We start from the raw sequence: 10,190 nt of genomic DNA on the forward strand, positions 1-10,190 counted from the left end.
ACTTTAATTCGCAATTAGCCAAAACCACTTCATCTCATGACAAGAAAAGTATTCTAAGATTCCACTTGAACCATTGACTAGAAATAAGTGTTGGTAATTAGTAGGCATAATCCAAATCCAGATAGCTTGCTTGCACTCCAAGTTGTGGCTGTCTGCCTAACATCTTCAAGTCCACATGGATGCATTCATGCATGCTTGCTCACAAATAATTGCTCAACCAAATCACAGAACATAGATACATATACATACATAGATGATAGCCCATCATAAATTCTCTTAAAAAGATTTGATGGGATGGGCTCCTCGCATGCCACCAATAGACCCATGATCAAAGGATGCAGATGAGTAATTGTTGGGCAATATGAGGACAGCATGATTGGATCAAGGCTATCCTGAACAGTTGATGAGTTTAAAAGTCTTTTTTCTTTTACTTTTCTTTGTAGAGCTATTTGTTTCAGAGAAGGAAAGTGATTAAGGTTATCTTGAAGGATGTCACAAAGAACCTGGGAGGAAGTCTTTGAGTCAAAAGATGCAGCTCTGATTTAGATGTATTGCAGCAGTTCCAGGTAGTTGCAGGCATTAATAAGTTTGTGAACACACTTCAATGGAGATTGGAGGTGTATAATTGTAGTGGTTGCAGCTGCATTGCAGCTTTGATGGTTTCAGTAAATGCAAACAGCCTGTAATTGGAGTAAGCACCAAAGATAATGACAGAAACTTTTACATATCCCTGGTAGTAGACAGAGTGGGGCATTCAACATCTTAAGTATAGCAAGTCAAAGAGAATGATAGAAGTCCAAGAGAATCATAGGAGAGGAAAGAAAAAGAATTAAAGTGAAGCATGATTATAAAGGTAGATTTAGCCTCTGACCTTTAAATATGCACTCGAAGTTGCATGTTTAGCGACAATTTGTACACTATAAAGCAGACCTGTTTTAATTGATATCTACTAGTCAACACAGTGAATTATAACTAGTTCTTCTTAACTCTCTGCAGTATAAGTAATGGAATTTAGAGATTGGAAAAGACTCAAAAGTTTCCATTACAAAGCTTTTACATAAGTGTTGTATAGCACATAAACATCGATCAAAAAAAAATTTAACTCAATTATAGATAGAATATCAGTTCTTGCCAGAAGCTCCTGGATAGACATTATATTACCTCGAAAGATAAAAAAAAACGAAACAAAATCTCATGAATAAATTTCTTAGATAATAACAACATTCACAACAAACCGGGGGAAGAGAAGGTCGCATGGATGATGTATGGATCTACTTATGGTGGTTGAGATGTGGGAACAATCCAACAATGTGCTCTGGCATGAAGTCATGCCGTGTAAGAACCCCAACTATTGGAGGCCTCTGCAAGAATAAATATACAAGATTCATGGTCAGCATTCAACATAAATGATTCCATAACAAAATTGTACGTTACTATCCTAAAAACAAAATTGTATGTTAAGGAAAATTCAAATATCAAAGAAAATTTTCTTACACACAAAAGTCAATATTCTCGTTCTCAGGAATGAAACTTAAGAAAACCCACAACGCAAAAGTGAACAAAAGGATCTGAACTTGAACATGGAGAAGCAAAAGTTGATCCTATCCTACTTCTATCTTTGCAATGTCAATCTAGAAAACAGCATATGCTGATCCTAAGTATTCCTATATCATGCACAAGTACTGGATCAAACCAAAGACATGATTTGATTCCATAAAAGGTAAATAGTGATAATTCCCCCATTTCAACTGCTTATGCCATTTACTGGTTTAACAATTCTGAAGTTAAAGATTGAAATGCAGAATTTGGTCCAAATTTGGTAACTACTGTGCTATAGTCTAAATCAATGACTTTAATTAGAAACGTTCATAACAGTCCTGAGAGTTTCTGTGTGTATAATAAGAATGACTACTGGATCCGAATTTAGCAGTCAGTTTCAATGTCACTGTACTCACCAAGGAACAAAATAATATCACAGTCCTCCAAAATCCAGAAAAGATCCTCAACACTAATATAATGCAGCTCAAAATCCACAAATTTCAGCTTGTCCTATTCATGTTAGGTCATCCAAGCTGTTCCATGCATGGATATTGATATTGCTTAACCAAGGTGTGGAAAGCAAAAAGATTTAATAAAATAAATATTTAACAGTCCAGGACATGGAGATGAGAAGAATTTTCATATATGAAATTTTAATCCTCTTTGGTTCAGCTAATTTGCTTCTGTTTACACCCAAAGATATAAAAAAGGTAACATCATTTTGCACACAGATGAACACCCCTACAAATGGAAGACTTCTTGCCAATTCTATTACAATATACAAAAGTTAATATTGGAATACACTAGGGAAGCAAGAATATGATTGAGGTCATATGCATCAATCTTGTCATTATATGTATTACTAAGTACACTCATGTAACAATTATGTTTCTATATGTATTTGAGCATGCTGAAGATGTACTTTGTGCATTTGCATTTGCCTGTGTGTGTGCGTGTGTGTGTGTGTGTGTGTGTGTGTGTGTGTGTGTGTGAGAGAGAGAGAGAGAGAGAGAGAGAGAGAGATGTCTCACCCCAGGAGTCTTTGGCACAACGCACAGGTGTCGGAGCCCAAGCGCTCGGAAAAGCACTGCAGCTTTAGCTAGTGACATAGTCTCAACCACTGTGTATGGTGAGGTGTTGGTAATTGGGTGGAGATCCACATACATTTCCATTTCCTCATCAAGGATATCCAAGTCTTCAAATTTCAATCCTTTCCCTGATCCTGCCTTGGCAAAATCAAAGGCACCAAATCGTTGTAGTATCTCCCCTGCCCCTGCTTTAACCCTCTCCTTCATGAATCTTTTACCTTTTAGCAATATCAGCAAATGAGATCTTAGCACAAGCCCAACTAACTCTGGCGCATCTGACAGAGGCGGCTCATCAACCACCGGAAATCCATTATGGCCTGTCAATCGAAGGGCATGTACAATGTTTGCCACCTTCTCCACACCAGAAAAAGAGATTAGTGGTCCTATCACCACATCTCCAGCAACCAAGTTCCTCATGTAAGGCTCAGCATGGGCCTCCATGTAGGGCAAGCCCTTCATTGTAACAATTTGATCATAGACTCCCTTGTTAAAGCTATCAGCTACTGTCTTGGATATAAGAAGAACAAGCATAACTAGGGGAAGCATTAGAAGGTCATTGGTGAGCTCTAAGAGAATAACACAGACTGAGACAGTCATTCTCATAGTCCCACCAAGAAAAGATGCAGCGCCAAGAAGAGCGAAAAGGCCAGGATCAAGGTCAGAGATGGGACCAAGAAGAGTCCCTACAATACGCCCATAGGTGGCACCGGCAAGTATAACAGGAATAAAAAGACCAGAAGGGACAGCAATGCCATATGTTACAAGGCCAAGACAATAAATGGCTGTAAAAAAGATGAAAAGGGTGGACATATGGAATTCATTCTCAGTGCCACCACTAAAGAGATTGCGGATTGCATCATCGTTTGTGTTGAGGAAGAGAGAGGCAAGGTCATTGTAATGACCTGGGGGACACTGGAAGTTCTTAAAGTTACCTGAACGACCAATAGTGGGGCACTGCTCCATAACATCTGCAGGGCATGGAGTACACTTTGCAAGCCAAGGGAGCCCGTAAGAGCAGCATGAGGTGAGAATAGATATGGTGATAGTGAGAAGGATTTTGAATGGAGCACCTCTCCTGCATGTAGACAGAACCTTTAAAGTAAATTTGAGCCTATGCAAATTATGAGGATAAGAGAGCGAGAAATAAACCTGCCACAATGAGCATAATAATTATAGTAAGGTGATCAGGATTTTGTAGGAGTAATCAGTACATACTCATTGATTATGCTATAAGCACGAAGAATCCTGTCAAGCAGAAAGTTGAAGAGGCCCCCAAACACACCCCCAATGACTCCAAGGACTAATATTGCTATCAGATCCGGAGTACTATATGCAGTAATAGTTGAACTAAGATCAAACATGATTAATCCTCCTTGACCAAAGAGTCCACATCTTCCACTTCGGCAGAATTCTATGAATCCTCTCAACACCACAGCAACTACAGCTGTTGTAAAGAATGTCCTCCAGAGAAGAGCACTTCGCCACCTGAAGAAGCATAACAAGGAAAAGGAAAAAACTGAATCCGTTAAAGATAATAGTCATCGTGGCAAGAAGAATGGCAGATAATTATGTCATCAACTCTACTACAAAGTAGGTTGCTTCAGGTAACTTTAATGCAGTTCTTCTGTTTTCCCTTAGCACTACCACAGAGAACTTGCAAAATTTAAGCAAAGGAATGAGTTGTTTCATTGTTTGATATTAAAAACTAGCACTATTACAGTTGAGTGAAGATTGTCTTCTACATCTGCATTGATATGACAGCTACGATTATCAATTCCTAATAAAATCCAATGGTAACCAGTAAATACAGAAAAGAGAGAATAAAAGTGCTACCAAGATGCTGCTTCTTCAAGAGCAAAGAGGACACCACCAACAGGTGCACGAAAGGCAGCTGCCACTCCTGCTGCTGCCCCGCAGGTGATCAGATCTCGTCGGTCTCTGTCATTCTTAAAGTACCTAAGCCATGTCCATGTCAGATGGTACTTGCGTGACCCACCCTGACCAAGTAAGTTGGCAATACATGCTCCTGTATGTACCATAGGCCCTTCCTTGCCAAGTACAAATCCAGCTGAAACTCCACCTATTGAACCAAATATCTGCAGAAACCAAGAAGGCCGTGCACGACAGTTATGGATACTTGTTTGATGGAGAAATTCTGGAAAAGACATTCTACATTTTCTTTGAGAATTCATGATCAACAGTAGTGAATGTTCTTGTAATTTGTAAAGAGATTTGTCTTCTAAGATGAATGAGATGGAAGCTCCTAAGCAACTCTATCAACTAGTACTTAATAGGCATTACAGTCAAGGATGTAGAGGACTTCGTATCTAGCAAAAAGTAATAAAAGAAGTGTCCATCCCAGGTCGAGTTTGGCCCTTTCCTTCTACCTCCCTTCACTGATTCACCAATGATTGGATCACTCAAAGCCAAAGACCAATTCCCATAAATTTGCAATGCTGGCATATCAGTTGATATAGACAGCTTATTAACAAATAACAGGAACATGAAACAAGATAAAGCATACAAATGAGAATCACTAAGGAAGATCAAATGGATAAACCCCTTCATTTCAGATATGAAACTGCAATTTGCTAACAGCAATCATACAGTTACTGGTTTATGTATGGAGAGCATCTGTATCCTATCCTTCACTCTTAGGGATAATAAACAATTGAAGACACATCGGCATTCAAATTCTTCTACTTAACTCCTTGAGGCAAGTTCCTTTACCTGTGTTCTGCAAAGTACAAACTAGTCAATGCTATATAGAGTATCTAATTCTAAAGAGATAGGAGCTTGGCAATGGATGGAATACTTAAAATAGAATAGAAAGGAAAATCTCTGGCATTACGAACTAGAGAAATCTTCTTCAGTGAATCAGCAGTCCAGCAACAAAAAATACTTCTGACACTTTTAAGACCAATAAGCGGTGCAGTATAAATCTAATTGATTCCATGATGGCAGAGATGAACTAAATGAAAAGTCTGCTCTTAATACTCCGAGGAACTTGGTTAACAATCACAAAGAAAATTCGTACCACATGAGTGCATTGATGGCTAGAAGCAGCCTAATCAACTCACCCTCAAATAGTTTTTGTGCCTCTATCAGTTTCTTCTTAAGGTAACAGAAAAGTCTCTTTAAGACATTACACCAATAAGTTAACAGAACAAATGAATCTGAAAATGCGAGAAATAAATAAAGTCTTATGGGGCTAGCAGAACGTGCTGTAACAAGCACAGAAATATAAAGTAGAAAGAAGGAAAATATGCCGATCGATCGTGCACAACTTCTATTTAGGTCCTAACATGGTTTTATGTTCTCAATTACCTTTACAAAGAGTGTACTTGGAGCTAATATAGAATAAGCATCAACTCCATTAAGATAGGCTTTAACTTCTGGTATACCAGACCCAGCAGCTGCCGGAGCAATATAAGCACAGATTGCCGCAGCTGCAGTTGCCAATATCAAATTGCATCCTCCATAAGCAAAAAATGCGGTAATATATCTGCGCTGGAACCAGAAATTAGTTGACATTATTCTGCAGAGCATCCACTTCATAAAATCTTGATAAATCACTTGTATAAAATATCTATATATAATATGTTTCACAATAATAATCAGTTTGATAGGCACCCATTTCACAAATGATCTGCAAGATATTTTCATCTTATACTCAATTAATCACACTAGCAAATGTGGATCAAAACACATATTACTTGTAAACAAGTGCGCATATTTATGCGTAGTGCATACACATACTTAAGCAAGAGTGCTTCTTTTATGTAAACATAGTGCTTACCTATACAACATACGATTGCAGCGAGTAGACCTTACTTGCAAGAAACATGAGTTCTAGTCCGTGCCCGCTAATGTGAATATAAAATGGTTTCAATTTGCAAACCATTCATCATTTCAGGCGTCGCTGATGTGATTATAAAATGGAATCAATTTGCAAAACATTCATCATTTCAGGCATATATCATCTGAACTTTACCTATGCTCAAGCATGAGGTTGCTTGTCAACAACAATTTGAATCCAGCAATGTTTTCAACCGCGAGGTTATTGAAGAAACCAACAAGTCCAGTTGATAAGCCTATAAGAAGAGCAAGCGTCCACTTCAGAACTATGTACTGAAATATCTGAACTTTCTTTCTTGACCTCCAGTCTTGCTTGAAAAGATCATTCTCCACAATTCTGAAACGTAGAAATTTACTCAAAATTACATATTTGTCCAATTTAGATATAATTCCGGGTGCGGAATGAAAAATTACACCTTTTATACCTTCAAAGATCATTAGTACTCTGCAATAGTAAACTTGCATATCAAGCAAAGCATGGACGGGATAAAGCTACAAATAAGAACAGGAGATAGGAAGAATAGCGAAGAATAAGTGATATCTTACTCGTAATCCAAGCTCTCGATGGGGCAAACGTTGGCACCAACGATAGCAATCTGGGAAGTGGTATTCAAAGTCCTCTTCCTCAGCAACGGCTCCCTCATTCCGGGCTCCTTATCCTCGAATAAATCCGACCTGTTCCTCTCCAACTCTCGCCACACCCCGTCCATGGTCTCGATATCGTTACTCCCCTCCTGCGGCCTCTGAGGGCTATCCATCTTTTTTATTCCGCCCCCCGGACCTCCTCAGCCGTGTCTCGCCTCTCATTCCAAGAATAACAAGAATAGAAACGATTATTAAAGCAAGTCTAAAATGCCAGTTATAAAGTTCTCGGATAATTGCAATAACAAATTTATCCACACAAACAACTGCAATAATGGAAGGGCCCACCGTTATGGGGTGCGTGGAAAGCCGGTCGATGACAGCTCAGACAAATGAGGCGCAGATCTGTGACGTGGGAGAGGATGATTGGCCTCTCTCGGTCCGGTCCCACGTCAACTTTTTCGCTCGAATAAGAGAGTTGGATAGGCGAGTCTCTGCTTGGGTGGGGAACGGCGAATAAGGATTGGAATAAGATGCACATGGATAAGTCGTGTTGGGGGGGGGGGGGCGCTTGGAAGTCATGATGTGTATATATCCACATGGTACTTGGTCTATATTTTTGGTTCGGATTACTTTTCGATAACTATTTATTAAAATTAAAAACCTTTCTAAAATACTTGTATCTGCAAAGATCTTGGTATATTGACTAAAAATGGGGTTTTGGAAAGATATATACCTGAAAGAGAAGGTGGTGATTAATTTGCAATGATGATGTGGAAAACAAAGTACCTATAATTGTTTAACAGTGGAAGAATCACAAGGCAAAGCATAGATAAGACGAGAATAAGATTTGGCTTTTTCCAAAAGGTCCTTCCCCTCACGTTACTCATATGATTCTGTAGGTGGATTTGCATGTGAAAGCATTGACAGAGCTCAAAGGGAGGGAAAGAAATAGACTTCATGAGCTATTCTATGTTCATTTTTCTGACAACAAGTGTGTATATTGTATATCCATCTCACTAGGTGTTCTGTTGGTGTATACAAATACAAATAGGAATATTGCAGTCCTAGGATGGGATTTATATATATATATATATAAAGGAGTAAGAATTATGAAATACATCTAAAGTGACATAAAAAAAATATATATATATTATTCAGTTGTATCGAAAATTTAAAGCCTAAAATGAAAAAGTGTTGAGAACTATTCATTTTAACTTATTAAAAACTGATATTTAATATGATAGAGATTAGAATAAATTAGCCCTTTATTACAAGCATATTAGTACTGCAGTAGTGCTCTTTTTAAACTGGAGAGATAAAAAATACTTCATATATGCCACAAAATATTTGGTTTCTACTTAACTACTCCTTAGAATCTTTATTTTGTGTATGGATACTCTCAAACATAAGTAACCCATAAAATATTATTAAGTTAGTAATAGATAAACAAAAAGGAACACCTTTTTCTTATTTATATGCATTCATTTCAAATAAGCAGATCTATATCTTTTAATTGGGTAAATTGCTAAGCATTTATAACTTATAAGTGTCAAAATAAATAACACGCAGAGAAGAGAGAAAGCATAAGGTTAAAACACAATGCACAAAATACAAAATAGTAATAGGTTCTAGTTGGGCTATATTGATAGTTTATACTTTATAGTAAAATATTTTCCTATAAAAATAAATAAATATACATCCCTCATATTTAATTACCCCCGAATTATAAAAACACATCACAACAACTGTATTAATGAAAAATATCATATAATTATTTTATCTTTAACATTATTTTTTATTTCTTCTCTATCATTTTTTACGAGCTTTAACTGCGCTTATGAATCAAAAATGACTCCCTAATCCCCACTAAAATGCTCAATGAGCATTCACCCAATTATATAAGGCATACTTCTTTTCCATATCATCCACATCTATCGCAACCCGAACGTAATTCTGCGACAAATTGGGCTATAAATCTAAGATATATATATATATTGCCTTGAGGCTTTTTATAACGGTGGCAATTAGTTTTTAATGAATTGGTTTCTGCTGTTTAAAAAAAAATTAACGAGAATATCTACAGGATTGGGGTTAATTGCGAGAATTAATATGCCGCCAAAAGGAATAAATAATTAAATCATGAGGGCTCTGCGTGGGCAACAGCATAGGGCAGGGGGGTGGGGTGGGGTCATGAGAGTGGGGCCCAGAGGTAATGTAACAGCTAGGATGCCACATGATCCATATGGTATTGTGGTCTACAGTGACGACACGTGGCACTCAAATACTATTGGACTGGAACCTTGGAGAGAATTCTCTCTCTAAAAATCAAAAACAGAACTTCTCTTCTCCAAAATCCCTCCCCCAATTAGCTCAAACAAAAGAAAAGGATACAAATTAACAGAATACGGATTAAGAAAACAATCTGGAGGTGGATAGCAACACAATCACGGTAAGATGTATAGGTTTTCTCCAAGTTTAATTCCACTAAACTCTAAGATTTAATTTGCGAGATATAAAGAAGTACCTCGATTTAGGAGTTTGCTGGATTACTCGCGATCGCTCGATCCGATCCGCCTCGGTTGAGATATGATCATGAGAAAGAAGGAGATCGGAAGAAGAGACGAGAAGATTTTCTTGCAATCGCTTCCAGAATGCCCGAGAGAAGAGGGAAAGAAGAGGAGAAGAGAGAGAGAGAGAGAGAGCGACAAAAATGTGTACGTCCAATAGAGAGGACGATGGTCTTATATATAATGTCCTTCGATTTTAGAAGCAACTTATTTCTTTGTTTACCTTTTTATAATTCGCACCCTCTCTTTTTTATTTTTCGAGCAAAAAGAAATTTACAGAAAACACCTTACAAGTTTGCTTTATTAGCATTCGCGCTCTACCGGAACGCTCTGCTAGTGGGAATACAGTAGGAGTTAATCATAACAAAAGTAAAACGCAGGGGGTTTTGTACAAATAATATATATATTTTTAGAGTGATCGAGTCTCACACGGTAACAAAAGTCGTGATACCTTTTTCATTAGTGGGTCCAAAAAAACTTTTAGTGATCATACACGTGTGTGGATATGACGACTAAAGTTACGTTAGGCGAAAAAGAAGCTAACCCCCCTCCC

The 10,190-nt window shown here is 37.7% G+C and overlaps 1 protein-coding gene across 2 annotated transcripts; it reads right to left on the reverse strand.

The window, feature by feature from the left end:
* Window positions 1-1,020: 1,020 nt before the first annotated feature.
* Window positions 1,021-9,785, reverse strand: LOC140771635 (chloride channel protein CLC-c-like). Of its 2 annotated transcripts, XM_073113201.1 has the most exons (8): window positions 9,595-9,785; window positions 7,032-7,285; window positions 6,622-6,822; window positions 5,955-6,132; window positions 4,461-4,723; window positions 3,843-4,112; window positions 2,571-3,702; window positions 1,021-1,361 (listed from the first exon to the last, which is right to left on the reverse strand). In XM_073113201.1, the coding sequence occupies exons 2-8, from the start codon at window positions 7,241-7,243 to the stop codon at window positions 1,272-1,274; spliced, it is 2,346 nt and encodes a 781-aa protein (XP_072969302.1). In that variant the 5' UTR covers window positions 7,244-7,285; window positions 9,595-9,785; the 3' UTR covers window positions 1,021-1,271. The 2 variants fall into 2 exon arrangements, with proteins under 2 accessions (XP_072969302.1, XP_072969303.1); XM_073113202.1 differs by lacking the exons at window positions 7,032-7,285; window positions 9,595-9,785 and adding an exon at window positions 6,427-6,549 and having other exon boundaries at window positions 6,622-6,750.
* Between the last annotated feature and the right edge of the window lie 405 nt (window positions 9,786-10,190).

This window comes from Typha angustifolia, chromosome 12 (assembly GCF_048772165.1).
Source record: "Typha angustifolia cultivar Huaian chromosome 12, ASM4877216v1, whole genome shotgun sequence".
Lineage (NCBI taxonomy): Eukaryota > Viridiplantae > Streptophyta > Magnoliopsida > Poales > Typhaceae > Typha > Typha angustifolia.